Source organism: Podarcis cretensis, assembly GCF_951804945.1.
Source record: "Podarcis cretensis genome assembly, chromosome: 1".
Taxonomy (NCBI): domain Eukaryota; kingdom Metazoa; phylum Chordata; class Lepidosauria; order Squamata; family Lacertidae; genus Podarcis; species Podarcis cretensis.
Genome location: NC_137170.1, coordinates 82,506,370 through 82,525,141, shown reverse-complemented (window position 1 = coordinate 82,525,141; position 18,772 = coordinate 82,506,370). Strand labels below are relative to the sequence as shown.

General features: G+C 41.3%; 1 protein-coding gene and 2 long non-coding RNA genes across 4 annotated transcripts in view; 2 read left to right on the top strand and 1 right to left on the bottom strand.

Moving 5' to 3' along the window:
- The window catches only part of DAGLA (diacylglycerol lipase alpha), an 86,043-nt gene extending 77,554 nt beyond the window's left edge, over positions 1 to 8,489 (top strand). Inside the window, exon 23 of the mRNA XM_079957254.1 lies at positions 84 to 8,489. Coding sequence (XP_079813380.1) covers positions 84 to 1,011 — 928 coding nt within the window. The 3' untranslated portion in view covers positions 1,012 to 8,489. The remainder of the gene's footprint in view (positions 1 to 83) is intronic.
- Positions 1 to 18,772, bottom strand: part of LOC307205047 — a 40,169-nt gene that overhangs the window by 7,354 nt on the left and 14,043 nt on the right. The gene's annotated exons all lie outside the window — the stretch shown is intronic.
- Positions 9,372 to 13,831, top strand: LOC307205070. Its single transcript, XR_013833823.1, has 2 exons — positions 9,372 to 12,093; positions 13,485 to 13,831. It is a non-coding gene; the product is annotated as an uncharacterized lncRNA (long non-coding RNA).

The following is an 18,772-nucleotide window of genomic DNA, read 5'->3' as shown; positions in this document are numbered from 1 at the left end:
CTGCGGTGTTCTCTTCTGTGGCTTGTTCCAATACAAAGCATAGCCTTGTATTAGTCTCATATTTTTGTCTTCTCCTTTTGCAGGAGTAAGGCTCACTCTGAAATCAGTTTGGAAGGGTTTTATGAGACCAAGCTTCTATCTCCAGTGCAGAAGGATCCAGTGGAGCTGCTGCTTCTAGATACCAAGGAACGCCTGTCTGTTGAACTGCAGGACCGGCGTGCTCCTCTTGCTACAATGGAGAGCCTGTCAGATAATGAATCCATCTACAGCTTTGATTCAAGGCGTTCCTCTGGTTTTCGTAGCATCCGCGGCTCACCCAGCCTCCATGCAGTCATGGAGAAAGATGAGACTCACTGTTTTTATATCGACCCAGCAATCCCTGAGGAAAACCCCTCCCTCAGCTCACGGACAGAGCTGCTTGCTGCTGACAGCCTCTCCAAACACTCCCAGGAGACTCAGCCTCCTGAGGCCCTGCACAACAGTGGAGACACCACTCCTCAGCGGCGTTGCAGTGACGGCGGTGCTGGCAGCGATGCAGACCACGTTTCCTTCACTGCTCAGGAGGAACTGACCCTCCAGAACGGGAGGCTCAGTGATGACCCCAGTCCGCAAGTGTTGGAGTTTGCCGAGTTTATAGACAGCCTCTTTAATCTGGACAGCAAAAGCAGCTCTTTCCAGGACATCTACTGCATGATGGTATCGGACAGCACTAGTGATTTTGCTGAGATGCCCAAGTCTGTCAGTGATCAGGAGATCCTGCTAAGAGCACAGTATGAGCCCAACTTGGTCCCAAAGCCCCCCAGGTTATTTGCGGGCTCAACAGATCCCTCCTCAGGCATATCAGTTTCCCCTTCTTTCCCTCTGAGTTCTTCTGGAGAGCTTATGGACCTCACTCCTACAGGCATGAGTAGCCAGGAATGTCTGGCCACTGACAAAATCCGGACTTCCACTCCCACTGGCAATATGACCAGCCCTGCCAAACAAGAGGACTGCATGATCTCAGCCCTCTAGTGTAGGAGAGAAGGGCCCAAATAGCCAATCCCATGCTTTGAGTCATGGGATAAAACGTGGAGGACCTGGTCACTGGGCAGGTGAGAGTTGTGGAAGATGCATGGGGAATGGTGGCATTCTTTCCTAGGTGCTTTGTTAATGGCGCCACAGTGGAGGTCAGCACGAAGGATGCCACACCGTGGTTTGTGTTCTTTAGTTAGGGAGAAAATCACTGCCTAACGCAGCCTGCTGCTTTTTTAGGACCTTGTTCACTGAAGTTAGATGACTGGTTTCCCTACCTCAGCGTATTTCTTTTAAGAAGGAGGCAGGATCTCTGCCTTTCCTGCTGAAATTAGGAAGTTACTGTCCGCAGGCTAGAGGACCAGAGCTACATAAGCTGAGGGGTCAGATAATGTCCTTGGAATTGTGTCTGAATCAAGGAGATTGTGACTTTGGGCCCTATTGCACTAGCGTATCATGTTTGACTCAAGCACCTGTCCATCATTGTCATCATTGTGATTTTTTTTTTTTTTAAATAATCAGACACACTCTCCTGTTTTATAGCCATTAAGGCTGTGTTCCAGAGGAATGCAGTCCCCCACTCCTGATCCTGACTGGGTGCAGTGAAAATTGGGCCGGGGCTCAGGTGTTTTGCTCCCCTGATTAGCTCTGTGTTCAGTGATAACCAGACTTCTTCTGAGAAGAAAGTACATGTACTGGAGGGTGGGGCGGAGGGGATGAGAGGTATTTTGGGTTTCACAGCATTGCACAGCTCCCCAGATCACTATGAACTAGTGACAATCTTGCTTTATCTGACAGAATTTTCATCTCTGTTTGCATGAATCAATTGGTTTAAACTAGCTTTTGGCTTGCCAGTGCCCTATATTATTCCCCAAAACATAATGGTGCCCAGAGCCAGTCTGTCCCCATTCCTGATCTTGCATTCACTGGCAGCATCACGTAAGGTCAATAGTGGTCTGTCCCTGAGTTCAGGGAAAAGATGGACTTACCGGTATATTGTGCATTGAAGTTTCATGTATGTTTACAAAGCTACTAAGCATTTTGGTGAGGTAGTTACTAAGTGTATGAGAAACACCTGCCTGAGTGGGACAAATGTTCTCTCTGCATTCCCATCTCTCCCTCAACTTGGGTCCTTAAGAAGCATTGTTATTACAAATCCTTCTTAGAAAGTAATGATGGGTGATAGGATTAACCCTGTTCATATGCATTCCTTCAGCCACTCTACAATCAGGGGCTTATCAGCATCACCCAACCACACATCAGAACAACTCACGACATTGCATCTTAGCCACTAGTCCTGCAACAGTGCTCATGTCTGAGATCTTCTCACAACAACATGGCGGCACTGTGTAAAATTGCAAGTATTTTCTAGTGATGAAACTTAGGAGTGAAATAATTTTTATGTAGGAAGTTAAGCATATTGTGACCTACAAGTCATATCATATCGGAATGTAGCATTAATGTGAAAGAACAACTCTTACCATAGGCCTCTTCAGCATGCAGCCTCGTATGCCATACACAGCATATGACCCATGCATGGCAACCCAGAAGGTACTTGGCACATTCCCTGAGGTTGCGGCCTCAGGTCCCCAAGCAGGCTGCCAGAACAAAGGGCACCCTGAAGGTTCTGGCAAGCTCTAGCCACTTGTGCCTCTTTGTGGTTTAAAGGCTGCTTGGAAGAACTGGAAACGAGTGGGAGAATTTCCAGTTTTCTTGGTGACTAATAGCACAATCCTGTATGTGTCTACTTGGAAGTAAGTCCCACTGAGCTCAGTGGTCCTTGTTGCCAGCTAAGTGAGTACAGGGTTGCAGCCTTAGTTTTGTTTCCTATGGAGGTTCTAGGGACTCGTTGCCTTTCATGTTTTAACACTCCTATGTATGCTAGCTTGGCTAGTCCAGCTATCAGTCCCCATTGAACTCCACAGGATTTTTCCTTCTGAATAAACTTGCATAGGATAGGACTGCAAATACGTGGGTGTAAGATAGTACACCCGCATAACATTAAATGATTCTGCAATATGCAGGGCAATTGTGAATTGGGGCCTAATTCTGGTGGTCAACATGACAGAAGAGTAAATCCCCCCTTTCTACCCTGAAACAATTTTTCATTGGAAGTGCAGAAGGTTTTTATTGATAAAATTCCAGTTTTCAAACAATTAATCTTAATGATTTAGGCTTGAGCCAATCTGTCTTAATAATTTAGCTCTTCAGTGTTCCCATTTTTTCAATAACAGCTGTTTTGGTTCATGTTAGTTGACTAAGGCTACTGTAAACCAGAACAAGACTGATAAAATATGCTTCTTTAAGGAAGACACAGCAGGAATATATAGTTCTGGGACAAAGCATATGATAAACTGCATGGTTTATGAGGATCTTTTGGGATGCAGCGGTGTTGCAGAGTTTAAGCTGCAGATACTTACAGCAGGTTAAGCTCCCCAAACTGGACAGGCTGCTTGAGCAGCTGATGCCACTCCAATCAGTCTGCCAATCTTGAGGAGCACTGCCTTGTGAATCAAGCTATGATTCAGTGCAAATACTTAGCACCTAGAGAGCGCTTTAAACTTCAAAGCACTTTACAAATAGAAAAGAAGGAAGCTTCCCAGCTCTTGTGGGTCATGGGAATGTAGGGGGGAGGGAAGGGTGTCTGTGCGTGCAGCATATCTACTGTATGAATCTGAAAATCTGCGCAAGTGGACAGCAGGCAGTTTCCTGCCTTAGGACAAGGATGGCTAACCATTGGCCCTCCAGATTGTGTTGGACTACATCATCCCCGACTGTTGGTCATGCTGGTTGGGGCTGATGAAGGGCCGCAGGTCCCCCACCCCTGCCTGAGATGATTATTTTAGGCTTGGAGAGCCAGGTTGAGAGGCTGTTGATAAAGCTTTGCTTGGAGAAGGTTTTAATATGTTCATTTGGTGGTGATCAGGTTGTGAATGATGCAACAAGCTATTGCACTACAATGTTGTGCCTGACCGGAGCACCAGTTCATTGTCATTTTCATGGGTTTTGTTACTTTTTAAAGCTGTTTGATTGTATCCCAAGAGTGTTTGTTATCCTCTTCCTTGTCACTGGTAGCAGGAATCAGACTGTTTTAACTGTGTTTGTTCCAGATTGTCTGTGCTTTTTGTGACTGTTGGGCTTCTGCCTGGAAGAAGGAAAATACACAGATTCAGGTGTATCAAATGCTTGCACTCAGCAGGAGAGGCAAGTATAAAAATGGGAGTTGAGTTTATTTGCTGCATTACATTACAGCATCTTATTTGTCTTTTTTTCCTTGAAAAAAATGGGTCTTCTAGCACTTAGTTTTACACTAAAAAGGCCAATGACTACACCAACACTCCACAAGTACACCTTTATTTATTTATTTTTAGCATACCCATATCCCTTGTAGTTATAGGAAAGAACTAGAAAATGCCATACTACTGACACACATACTGAGTTTCTATTGAGTTTCACCCCTGAAACATGTTGGTACCTATTTCGTGCACACTGCATCCTGCTTGTGCTCTGATAAATTGGTTTTCCAACTCTTCTACCTGGCTTTAAAAGATCCTTCAAGGCTTTTCCTCTGGGCTTCATCCCCAAGGTGCTGTGTCCTCTCCCTGCTTATTCAGCACCTTGGGTGTTTAGACTGTCCTTTGAAAACTATCTAGAACTTCAATATGCAATCGGTTCAGTGCTAGGAATGTATCTGAAGCAATAGCCATTAACTGAGCAGTTCCTAGTTGTAGCAAAGTCACTGCAACCCTTTTACTCACCCAGCGTCAGTGAGCTAGTAGATTTTGGGTGGAATTGCACACTCCGCTGAAGCTTTAGAGCAGATGCAGTGAATTAATTCACACTCCCAGGCAGGTTTTTGTTCACTTTAAAAACTAAAATAGGTGATCAAAGGCCCCATATAGATGCTGATGCAGCTTTGCCAAAGATGCCCTAACAAAAGATATCTCCCAGCTGGGAGAAATACTTCTCTTACTAGCAGAGCGACTAATGATGAGCACTTTCATTCTTTTCCAACAGAGGGTACTTTCAAACTTTCCCAAATACACATACAATGCCATGTCAGTCCTTTTAAGTGCTTTTGGGCTGAGACATGCATTGAATTTGGGGAGTGGGAACTTAAAACCAGAACCTCTGGTAATAGCTTTTATAAGTTCTCTCCTTTTCAACTCTGTTTGGCACTTCCTATTTAATTCTGCTCGGTACCTTTCCCCTCTTCAAACAATTACATTCCACATCTGATTTTCCTTACTTGATTATCCTGTTGATAAATATGTTACATCTCCTGTGTCTCCAATATTTCATCCTGGTTAGCACAGGCTGCATCTCATTGCTGCAAAAGGTTGTCTAACCTTCTCCACATTTCAAAGCTATGGACTTCGTCCAGTGGAATGCTAACATTGCAGGGATGCTGTGTTTCCCCAGTACTCAAGACTTCAGCATTTTGTGCTTAGGAAATGTGATTCTTCTCCCAGCTAGATATTTATAGTTATTTTGATTGCCACATGAAATGTGGTTGCATGAGTTTCATATATATGTATGGCCGGGATGTCCTACTGGTAGATCACAGTCGATCTCTGGCTCCCTTTCCTTAGTGTCGCTAAAACTGACTCCTGCCCTGCCCCCTCGCCCTGCCCTCCATTGTTGTATGATCTCAACAAATTTGAGCTGAACCCCCCAAAAAGCTGGTAGATCACTGCCAGTTTTTAATTCTGAAAATAGATCGCAGTCTCTTGAGAGTTGGCCATCCCTGATGTATGGAATAGTACCTATGAAAAACACACTGTTTCCTCTTAGCATAATTTTAAGTACTTATGGGGTTACACACACGCGCGCACACACACACACACACACACACACAGTCTGCAGCTCACTACTGGAGCAATCATCTGGCTGTTTTTTGTTCAAAAACAAGCTAGTACTAAATCATTCAAACAGTCCTGCTTGCCTAAAAGGAGTGGTGGCAACAACTTGGATGTCCCTTCACCCATTATGTGAGAGTAGGATGTATGTGGCACTGAAGCTGAATTGGAGCTATCACACGTATAGTGCTATAGATGAAATCCTACATATCTGATCATCTGAAGCTGCCTTATACTTAGACTATTGTTCCATCCAGCCCAGTATGGTTTACTCTGGCAGAGGCAGATTTAGGGGAGTGTGACCAGCTTATTTATATCTTCGGTCTTCCATGTTGTTGTTTTGCAGAATGAAGTGGTAGGGATCTTTTCATGGAGACAAAAATGCACCCATCACTCAGTGGGGAATCACATGTTTTGCATACAGAAGGTTCCAGATTCAATTCCAGCCTTCTCTAATTCAAGGTAGCAGGGCTAAAAAGCTTGTGGAACTGTTGCCTCTTAGTGTAAGACAGTGATGGGTGAATAGTCTGACTCAGTATAAGGCAGCTGTTAATCTGATTTTCATTCAGGATTGCAGTGCATGATTTCGTTTAGTTTTTCAAATCTGAGAAGCTGTTCATAAAGAATTGTGGTATATACAAAGTAAAGCTACCACATGTTCAAGTAGAAGATTCTCCTATTATGGCACTGTTATCCAATGAGAGTTAAAGAAAGATCTGAGAGAACTAGATTCAAGGCCCATATTAGTCAGCTTGTGCTCTGTGTCTCACTCACATCTGTAAAATGGGAAACAGTGACTGTGTCACATGATGATTATAACGAATTAGAATGGTCTAGAAGTACAGGCAGCTCCCCACTTACGTGGCGGTTACATCCCAGGATACCACACATATATGTGAAATCATGTATAGTGGGGAACACCATCCTAAAAGCCTGTAAATGCCCTTTAAACCTTTGGAAACCACTGAAAACCCAGCAGCACTTTCCAGACTGGCATGAATGGTAGCAATGGCTCTCAGTCTTCACTGCTGGAGGACGATGTGGGAACAACGGCAAGGGTGTGTGTGTAAACACCAGTGCCCCCAAGTGCTTGGCTGTGGGGCAGATTCATTTGCTGCTGATGGCACTGCTTTTTTTGCACCATTTTTGCACTTTCCTCCACTCTTTACAGGCCATTTTTGCACTTTCTCAGCCTTTTTGCAGTTTAAATCAAGTTATTTAATTATTTCCCAGCACTGCACATATATACGGTCACACATGAGTCGAACGTGCGTTAAGTGGGGAGATGCCTGTATAAATAGTTTTCAAGTAGCTGTTTCTGGGGGCTAGTACTATTTCACTGATGCTAGGGTTGCCATATTTCAAGAGGTAAAAATCTGGACACAAAAAGTTGTTGAGCTTTTTTAGGGCAATAGCCCCTCTGCCAGCACCAGAACCAAGCCTGAACCAGAGCACAGGCTGCCCTAGCTGCCTGAACCAGAGCTACCAGTGCACACACACTTTCTTTTTTTAACCAAATCCAGGACATTTACTTTAAAATGTAAAATCCCCCCCCCCGGGATGGGCATGTAGGACCCCCAAAACAGGACATAACCAGGAATTCCTAGACGTATGGCAACCCTAGGTATACTTAATGGCATTTTCATCTTTGGTCTCTCACCATATTTCATGTCTGATACATTTCTTTTTAGCCATAGTTTGTTGTGCAGAGGGTTGGGGCATTGAGCTTCCCATCATATAAATTGCAGCCATGTAGTATCATACTCAACAGGATAACATCAGTTCATTGGGAGATCAAGAAGAAAACTATGAACAAAATACTGAATGTGACGAAACCCAAGTTACTTTAGACAGTGCACAACTGTTCTTGAGCTCACTGCTGCCTTGCTGTTTGTGTTGTTTTCTCTTGTTTCCCACACTTCCGTTGTGCCTTTGTTTGTTAGTTGAGATGCAAGGAAAGGACACAGTGTCAAGTGCTTTCATTCTTTTCTCTCCTTGTACTGTCATGTTGTTTCTCTTGTAATGTGAAGGAGATACGTCCTCATCTTCCATGATGTTAGGCTTTGCCAAATTTCCCAAGTGTCCTCTCCTCCTTCAGGTTGTCTTAACAAGTGCCAATAGCAATGCCTCATTTGTCTAAAGCAGGCTTTCCCCAGTACCAGTGGCATATATAGAAGTCATCCTATTGGATGAGATTGTTGACTATCTTGATTGGTAATCTTTGCTAGTGAGGGAGCAGGCCAGAAAGCAGCATGTAGAAGAAGTGAAACCATGCAATACATGTATACACATTATTGCAAAGCATATCTAGAACTTCCATAGTCCAACCCTGATGTTTGGTAGCAGTTTTCCTTGAAAATAGGAAAGCTGACTGTGTTTGATAAGGGTTCGTAATGAAATAAACTTCACCTGCAGTGAGTTTGGGAGCAATTGCCTCATTGAGAGAAGACATTTGTACCAGGGTATTAGAAATTTCCCCTTCTTTGATCCCCGTGTTTCAATTATCCATGAAGAATGACTGGGCCCTTTGTTGTCTAACTCTTTTTTTTAGCATAAGGGAGTTCATTTTTCATGCCTCTGGAGAAACTAGGCAATTAGACAATGTCTGACATAATTTTGGGGGGGGGAAATGCATTTATTGGGGCTTTGTGTATCTCTTATTTATCACAACTTATCTGAGGCCCAGATGTTCAAGATCCCGAGTTTCTGCTGCATAGGATGCTACTGAAGGGATTCCTCCCAGTCCCAGGCACCATGTTAGCATTCGGACTGACTTACTGGTACTTAACTGCATGGTCTGTCATGTATTTGCCTGGTTTGGATGTGTTGTGAGTCCAATGCTATCACACAGGAGATGCAATTGATAAAGCACTACCACACACATTACCATTAACGTTCATATCAGCATGTCAGAGGTGCCTGCTGGCGGACACTACCTTGCAGATTATCTAAGAACATGATGTAGTAGCCTGCCCTTACTTCTCTCTCCCAAACTGCTTGAATTCTAGGGGGAAAGGTCATTTTAAAAACTTGTATCCCAGTTCTGATGGTCACCTTTATTGAATGGTATTTATCAACCACTTATAGGTGGTCAGATGGTGCCTTCAGAATGCTGGGCATGATGAGAGGGATGTTGTTGTCTTTTAGAATCCTTTCAATTAGCTTGAATTTACATTGGTACATCTGTAATCTTTTTTTTTTTAAATATTTATTAATGTTTTTTAAATACAAAATGCAAAAATAATAAACAATATAACATGTATCATAACATATTTTCAAAGCTTCTTTGGACTCCCTCACGTCTCCCGCTCCCACTTACATCATTATAAACTTTTACCAGCAATTTATCATCTTGTTTACATTCTTAAATCCCGTTCATTTAATTTAGTCTAATAGTTCTCCCAAAGCTTTATGTTTCCCTCCATCACACTTGTCATCCAGATTACATCTATTTTAGTGGTGCTCAATTATTTATAGTCTGGCATCCTTCTTAACATTCAACCAAATTACAATATTTTTGTAAATAAATTCTAAATTTCTTCCAGTCTTCTTCAACCCTTTCCTCTCCCAGGTCTCGGACTCTGCCGGTCATCTCAGCCAGTTCCATATAGTCTATCAGTTGCATCTGCCATTCTTCCAGTGTGGGCAGATCTCGAGTTTTCCAATGCTTGGCAATGAGTATCCTTGCTGCTGTTGTTGCATACAGGAAAAAAGTTCTGTCCTTCTTTATCACCCTCTGGCTGACAATACCCAGGAGAAAAGCTTCTGGTTTCTTAGGGAAAGTATACTTAAATACCTTTTTCAACTCATTATATATCATTTCCCAGAAGGCCTTCACTCTAGGGCACGTCCACCAGAGATGAAAGAATGTTCCTTCATTCCCTTTACATTTCCAGCATTTGTTATCAGACAAATGGTATATTTTGGCAAGTTTAACTGGGGTCATTACCATCTATATATCATTTTCATTACATTTTCCTTCAAAGCATTACATGCAGTGAAGTTCAACCCAGTGGTCCACAACCTTTCCCAGTCCTCAAACATGATATTGTACCCAATGTCCTGTGCCCACTTTATCATAGCCGATTTAACCATTTCATCTTGTGTATTCCATTTTAACAGCAAGTTATACATTCTTGAAAGTACCTTAGTCTTAGGTTCTAACAGTTCTGATTCCAATTTTGATTTCTCCACCTGGAACCCTAACTTTTTGTCATTTTTGAAAACTTCTTTAATCTGAGCGTAATGTAGCCAGTCTCGCACTTTATCCTTCATTTTCTCCAAACTCTGCAATTTCCAATTGTCTCCGTCTTATTCTAAAATTTCCCAATATTTTGGCCATTTGGCCTCCATATTGGGTCTTTTTCGGGCCTTAGCTTCCAGAGGTGATAGCCACCTTGGAGTTTTATTTTCCAATAAGTCTTTATATTTTGTCCAGACATTAAACACTGCTTTTCTGACAATATGGTTTTTAAAGGCCTTATTGATTTTAACCTTATCATACCATAAGTATGCATGCCAACCAAAAGCATTGTTAAAACCTTCCAAATCCAATACATCAGTGTCTTCGAGAAGTAGCCAGTCTTTTAGCCAGCAGAAAGCTGCGGCCTCATAGTACAACTTAAGTCTGGCAGGGCGAAGCCCCCTCTCTCTTTCACATCAGTTAATATCTTAAACTTAATTCTGGACTTTTTGCCCTGCCAGACAAATTTAGAGATATCTCTCTGCCACTTCCGGAAGCACTCCGTCTTGTCCACAATCTGTAGTGTTTGAAACAAAAACAACATTTTTGGCAATACATTCATCTTGATAGCAGCAATTCGGCCTAGCAAAGAAAGTTTCAATTTTGTCCAACTATCTAAGTCTCTCTTAATTTCTGACCAACATTTTTCATAATTATCCTTAAATAGACTCAGATTTTTTGCTGTTATGTTTACCCCTAGGTACTTTACTTTTTTAACCACATTTAATTCTGTCTCTCTCTGAAACCGTTCCAACTCTGTAACTGTCAAATTTTTTTCCAATACCTTGGTTTTCTGTTTGTTTAGTTTGAATCCCGCCACCCGACCAAAGTCTTGAATCAATTGTAATACTCTTTTCGTACTAGATTCTGGCTCCTGCAGGGTCAAAACTAGGTCATCTGCAAAAGCTTTAAGTTTATATTGTTTTGCTCCGACCTGAATTCCTTCCGGTACATCTGTAATCTTAACTACCTGCTTGCCCTCTGGAGTAATATGTAGGGGGCAACAGCCCAGGTAGTGTTATCTTTACCCTAATATGCTCACTTTCCTTGTTATTCGAGTGGAACACACTTAAATGTGGAATCAGTGTTGTGGAGCACTCAATTTTGTCTTAAGAAATCTTGGGCTCTTGCCTATATGAGGGGCATTACCAACTTTAATTTTATTTTGTTATTCTGCAAGGTTTGTGTACAGAAAACTACTTTCCTTCCTTTTCTTTCTACAGCAGTCTCTCTGTATGAAAGCCTCACTGCTTGTATCCTTTTCCATTTTTTATCCCTCTTGCTGGAGCACATTGGAGCCAGGCATTTACCAGTGGATTCCAGCTTCTTGATTTATTTAAATCGGAATCTTCCCTTTTGTGGGAGAAAAGTGAGAAGTCTCCACCTAATGCCTTTGATCCTGATGTCCTCCAGTTCCCATTCATGGATTCTAAAAGCCTTTGTATGCAATCACTGGAGAGGCAGCAAAGAGTCTGTGCATTGCCGTTTCTTGCAAAACCACTCATTTATCCCTTCCAGGAATGCTAACTGTTGGATCCCTGCTCTGATTTGCCCCAGCATGGAGGCTGTAGGGGACTCTGAGCACCCTACATGTGCCATTCTCATGTGACTTTTTTACCTATGTATGAAAGATATTAACTAAGATTGCTGTAAAGAAAGATACAAATTATTATAGCATATTATATAAATATATATGTATATAACAGTTATGTACCTTGTTTACCTCAGTGTATGAAATGGTGGTTGAAGCACGGTTGGAATGTTTAACAGATCCCACTCCCTATATCCCTTCAGAGCAGATGCACAATTGGGCCTCTGCACTGTAGCAGAAGTTAAATCATTCCAAAAAGAGATGGTTAAAGAAAAAAAGAAACTGCCTATGATGCATCAAACTGACTATCCATCTAGTCTAGCGCTATGTAACAGCAGCCAACCAGGTACCTCTCGGTTAGGAGAAGCAGAGACAAAGGTAGCAGCCAGGTATGTTGGCATTAGGGCCCAGAAAAACGAACCAATTACTGGGTATCAGAAGCCAGGAGGGTGATAGAACATGGAAAAAATGGTTGCCTTTGGATTGGCACAAACAGTATGTAATGTAGATGCTAACATTCACTAAGTCTGCCTGCCCCACAGATGAAACACCACCACAAAACTAACAGGCACACACACAACTGACAATATCCGAGAAGAGGGCAAAGAATGTGTAAATAAGAAACAGTATTAAATTGCCTTCGGAGACTTCATTAAGTAAAATAAACTCAAAGCACATGGACCAGCCATTAATGGATAAAATGCCTAAAGCTATTTTAATGAGGAATAATGATGAGCCTAACCTGGAAATGGTAAAGTAAATGGACTACAACACAGAAATGAAGAGAGGCTGATGTGGAAAAACATGAAAACAAATTAATTTACATGCTGTAAGAAATTATTATTTAAAAAAGAATCCTGTTCTGAAAGATAGTCAACAAACCCCTGGTGCAGTAGGCCAGTGACTATCACAATTAAAATGGCAGCACAGTTTATTACAAATTTAATCTCTCATGATTAAAATAATAAACATGGGCATAGCTTAAAACTGTCAGACACCCAGGGCTGCAACTAGGTACTGAGAACAGGTATGTGTCTGGTAGTATATAAAAATGCCTTTTGTGAGCCAGGAAAATGTTAGGGTAAGTGTGTGCATATATTGTCCAATTTGAAGAAACATACTGAGTGAGTTGCTATAGTATAGCTTGACAGGAGCACACAAGTTGCTTCTTGCATCATGTTGCTCGGCATGCATACATGCCAGGGATTTGGAGCAGGAGCCCAACACATAACAGACCCAAATGTAAAGTGAACTAAGGAAAACATACTTTGTAACCACTATTTTTATTTTATTCATTTCCTAAAATTTATACACCACTTGATTAAAAAAAACCCTCAAATCAATTCACAAAAAGAAAACAAGAAAATCAAGAAAAATTCACAACTATACTTTGAAATATACCAAGTTAAAAATACTAAAATATATTAAAGTTACCTCAACTTTCTAAACATCTGGGCATGCTTGTCTAAACAATAATTTCTTCAGCAGGCAGTGGAAAAAGTTCAGTGAAGGGCGCCTGCTTGATCTCAATAGGCAGGGAGTTCCAAAGTGCAAGAAAGTGAAAATGGCTTTGTAAAATTAGCCAGTGTAGCTGCCTTAACATCCCGTCAGGTTGAATAGAAGCATATGTGGTTACTGATGTAGACAGGGAGTGATCATGGCGCGTAACCCTCTGGTAAGTAATTTCTGCATCTGCACAAGTACGAAGAAGGTACCTATATAGAATACTATTAATTTTTAAAGTATATTTCTAATATTTATAATCTGCCTTTCTCCCAAGGGTACCTTGGATAATCCACAAAACCAAAAGCATACTAAAGATAACAGGGACAAGTTTAATAAACACAATGCGCCTATTAACAGATCAGCAGCAAAGGAAAGAAGCACTCAGACTAAGTACCAACATTCCACGATATGCAAATGGATTTTGCACAAGGTCTGTTATGGAGCGATTGATGCAAAATGCTGAGAGGGATGGATCCATGGAACCATAAGTAAATTAGGTTTTTCTGTTTTAGGAACTCATTCCAGCAAGAGGGGATTAGCATGTTTTGATAAGTCAATGGATGATGCTAACTTGGCAAGTTGTCACTCTAGCTTTGCACATTAAAACTGCACTTTACACCAGTTCTGATTTATTATGGTTCCCATTTTACATACTTGAATTGAGACTGGGATATATTGAGAATGGATTCCAGTGAGTCTGTGGCTAAGCAGAATTTGAACAGTGTCTAAATCACACACACTGGCCAATGGATTTACCTGGAAATCAAGCCCAGACAGAATATCCTGTAAAAATGATATCATTAAAATATGGCTGTCATCATTGGACGTATTCTAATTTTCACAAGGCTACTGGATTTTCCAGGGTTCTCCTTTGGCTGCTGAAGTCCTGTGATTCATCAAGCCATGAGATGAGAGCTATCTTGGTATCTTCTATCTTAAATGCCTTCACACAGTGCATTGCTCATGGACAATACACTTCCATATCCACACACAGAGCACATACCTGTTGTACCCTGACTCTTTGCTACCTTCAAAATTAGCTCTTACATAATTAACCAGGACATGCAGCACTCCATTTTAAATGCACATAAATCTTGTGTGGCTTCTACTGCTTAGAATCCTAGAATTGTAGAGTGGGAAGGGACCCTGGGGGTCATCTAGTCCAACTCCCTGCAATGCAACTAAAGCATCCATGACAGATAGCTTCACATCCCTCGCTGCACTATAGCACACAGGCATGGCATACAGTGAAAGAGAAATCTTGATCCACTGTAGTAATATTGAAGATCAACTGTGGACATCAATACTGCCAAAAGAATTTGCCAGTAAGGTAAGGGAGACTTCTCAACGACAGGACGTGTCCAACAATACAATTTTGTATGAGTCTGCTCAAAGTAAGTCTTACTGAATTCCATAGAGCTTACAACTGTGTGCACAGGATTGCGCCATCGAATTCTCTTGACTAGTGTTTCTCAAAATGGGCTAAGACCCATTAGTGGGTCTCAGTGCCACAATCTGTCCAGTGCTTCCTCACTTATCTGCCCTGCCCTGCCCCCTAGCCATACCACAGCCTTTTGGCTGGATCAATGCTATCGCCAGCAGTTTCTTGTAAAGATGCCAAGGAGATGGGGAAGGAGTGAAGGAAGGTCTCCCTTCCCTGAGATGAAAGGGCCAGGGAAGATGGTGAAGGAAATTAGAAACGGAGAAGAAAGTGGTTGCTGTTATCATCAAATAAGCCACCGAGGAATAGAAAGGGATTGGATAAGAGGGGGAAACTTCTAGGAGGAAGAAATGTGAAAGGACCAGGGAGAAAAGATGAAAGAAACTGGAAGTTGTGGGGGGGGTGAGGATATGGTACTAACTGAGTGTGAAAGAAGAATGGGAGAATAAATAACAGGAGATGGGTAAAAATATGTTGAGAGACACGTGGAGGTAGGAAGAGAAAAATATAGAAGAAAAAGCTTTCTCTACATACAGCCTGTGAATTGGGAAGGCTGTCACAATGCCTCTGGAGCAAATGTCTGAATATAGTTGAGCTACAGAATGTTGCCACAAGAAAAGCATTTTGGTGTTTTAGAAAAGCAATTCCCAAACATTGATTAGATATCAATAGAAAGTGACATTAGTAATTGCCAGCTGATTATGCCAAACTTTGCCTCCATCTGCCATCATTTTGTGACTGTCCTCCATTTTGTGGCTGGTGGGCCTCAGTAATTTTCAGTTTTCTCAAGTGCATTGATTCAGACAAGGATATGAGGCTGCCTTGTTGGTCTGACATCCATTTTTATACTCACACACTCTTATATAATCTTGGTAAGACACTGTCTATCTGCTACAAGGATCTTGATGCAGTTCAGTTTGCCTTTTGATATCTCAAATTGTTCCTATACTGCTCCTTGCAAAGTTATAGCACTAATACAAACCACAGCACAATATTCTGGTGTTCTAGCCTGCCATGTCCAAATGGCAAATTGTGTGACTCCTCAGTAGGAGATCTGTTCACAATTGTCGGTTGACACAAGAGACTGGCACTTTCTTGTGGGTAACCTCTCCAGTCTACCATTTGAAACTGTAAGCTTAAGGAGACAATGTTCCTCATGACAAACATAAGGAGAAAAGTTCTTTAATAAGCTACTGACTCTCCTGTAATAAAACATCTATAAAAAATACACCACGTAATTTCATAAACATCTCTTGAGTGGTTTACATGAAAGCAATAGAACAAAGTTCAATATTCAAATAAATTTTCTTCAAAATAAATACAAGCAAAACACAACTATATCTTATAAATAAAAATGAGTGGTGTACAAAACAAACACTTAAAAACTAAGAGGTGGTCCACTAAGGATTGTAGACCCAGGTTGTTTAGGACTTTAAATGTCACTGAAACCTTGAACTTGGCTTGCTAACTAATAAGCAACCAGTGCAGATTTTGGGACACTTGTGTAAAATGATGTCGTCGTTGTTAAAATTTGTATACCGCTCTGGGCTCAAAGATCCCATGGTGGTTTGCCACAGAAAAATACAAAATGAGAATACAAAATACATCAAAAACGAAAACCATGTAGTCTTAACTCTGTGGATCACTGAATTTGGGAATAGCTGATCCAAGCCACAGGTCACCTGGATCTCTAGTCATAAAATTGTAGAGCAAACTACCCCAGCAGATTCATATTAAGTAGCACTTAAGGCAAAAGCATGCCCTGTGGCACCTGAGATCAACCACAACTCCCAATCCATAGACGACTATCATGGTTAATGCTAACAAAAGTCAAGGAGAGATCCAGGAGAATCAACACTTGCACTCTTCCAGTCCTTCAAAAATGCCATCAGTCAGAGTGAGCAAGGCTGAGGCTGTCCCCAAACAGGGCCTGAACAAAGTCTGAAGTGGCTTGAGATAATCACTTCCATCCAGTAGCATCTGCAACTGAAGCACCACAGCCGCCACCTCCTCACACAACAAAGTATTCATCACACCCTGAATTCACCCAGTCAACCTTTAATACCTAGCATGAACCAGCCAAGATGGGCATGGGTCAAGAGAGCATGTGCTAGGCAGGCATCAATAACAAATGGGTCACAAAAATCGGACAGGATAGTAGTGCATTGCACAACAGACATGGTATCAGTGGTGGAACTCCAGTCCACACAGCAATGGACTATCTTGTCTTCAAAATGCCTTGCAAAATCACCAGGGGGCTCTAAGGCTGGCCTAAACAGAGTAGGCAAAGCAACCCTGATACCACTATGAAAAGCTCACTGAACCACTATGGAAGGCACGATTATGTGCTTGGTCACCTTCACAAGACTTGTACCAGTTGTCTCTGGGCCTGTTTCCTTGCCTGGAGCTCCCCAATGAGCCAGGAGCTTGACAGAGCCCCACAGTACCAGCATGGGAGTTGCGTAGACTTGGGCACTTGGGAGGCTGCTGAAACTTGGTGTGTTTCCAGGAGGACTTTGAACATCCTTTTTAACTGCAGTTCCTCTGATGCTGCAAAAGCAGGTGTCAAAAGCAGCTTCCAATAAAAAACAAGAGAACTGCTTTTCAGATAGGAAGTCAAGAGCTCTCCCTCCCCCACAGCAACTTCTAAACATATTGATCAACATCAAAGTGGAAAGGGAGACTGTTCTCATTTGATTTTCCAAGCCACTCATTTTTTTTTTATAATATTTATTAAAATTTTTAAAACAATAAAAAACATACATAATAACATAGTATTTTCCAATATCCACATTTCATTCTCATCCTAGGACTTCCTCACACCTCTTGTTCCTGCATTCTAAACTCATAAATATTGCTGGCAAATTATTAAGTTGATTCCGTTCATATAATATAATTTCCCAAGATCAAATCTCGAATTTTGGAATTTAAAATCACTCTTTTAAAGATTTAATTATAAAGTACTATTTAACCAAAATTTATCTTTTCTTCCAATTACACTTAAATTTGTATTCTTTATAACTAATTTGTTGAAGCCATATTATTACTAATCTTACATCTTTCTTAACATTCATACAATTTACAATATTTTTGTAGATAGTCCTTAAATTTCTTCCAGTCCTCCTCCACCAGTTCTTCTCCCAGGTCTCGGATTCTGCCAGTCATCTCCGCCAGTTCCATATAGTCCATCAGTTGCATCTGCCATTCTTCTAGTGTGGGCAAATCTTGAGTTTTCCAGCATTTAGCGATAAGTATCCTTGCTGCTGTCGTAGCATACATAAAAAAAGTTTGGTCCTTCTTTTGCACACTCTGGCCGACAATGCCCAAGAGAAAGGTCTCTGGTTTCTTAGGGAAGGTATACTTAAATACCTTTTTCAACTCATTATATATCATTTCCCAGAAAACCTTCACCCTAGGGCAAGTCCACCAGAGGTGAAAGAATGTTCCTTCAGCTTCTTTACACTTCCAACATTTATTGTCAGATAAATGGTATATCTTTGCAAGCTTGACTGGAGTCATGTACCACCTATATATCATTTTCATAATATTTTCTTTCAAGGCATTACATGCCGTAAATCTCAAACCTGTGGTCCATAACTTTTCCCAGTCAGCAAACATAATGTTGTGCCCTATGTCCTGTGCCCATTTTATCATAGCTGATTTGACCGTTTCATCCTGTGTATTCCATTTTAACAGCAAGTTATACATTCTTGAAAGTATCTTAGAGCTGGGTTCTAACAGTTCTGTTTCTAACTTTGATTTTTCCACCTGGAATCCTATCTTTTTGTCCAACTTAAAAACTTCTTTAATCTGAGCATAATGTAACCAGTCTCGCACTTTATCCTTTATTTTCTCCATACTCTGCAACCTCCAATTGTCTCCATCTTTTTCTATTATTTCCCAATATTTCGGCCATTTGGCCTCCATATTGAGTCTTTTCGGGGCCTTAGCCTCCATTGGTGATAACCACCTTGGGGTCTTATTTTCCAATAAATCTTTATATTTCGACCAGACATTGAACACTGCTTTTCTGACAACATGATTCTTGAAAGCCTTATGTATTTTAACCTTGTCATACCACAAATATGCATGCCAACCAAAAGCATTGTTAAATCCTTCCA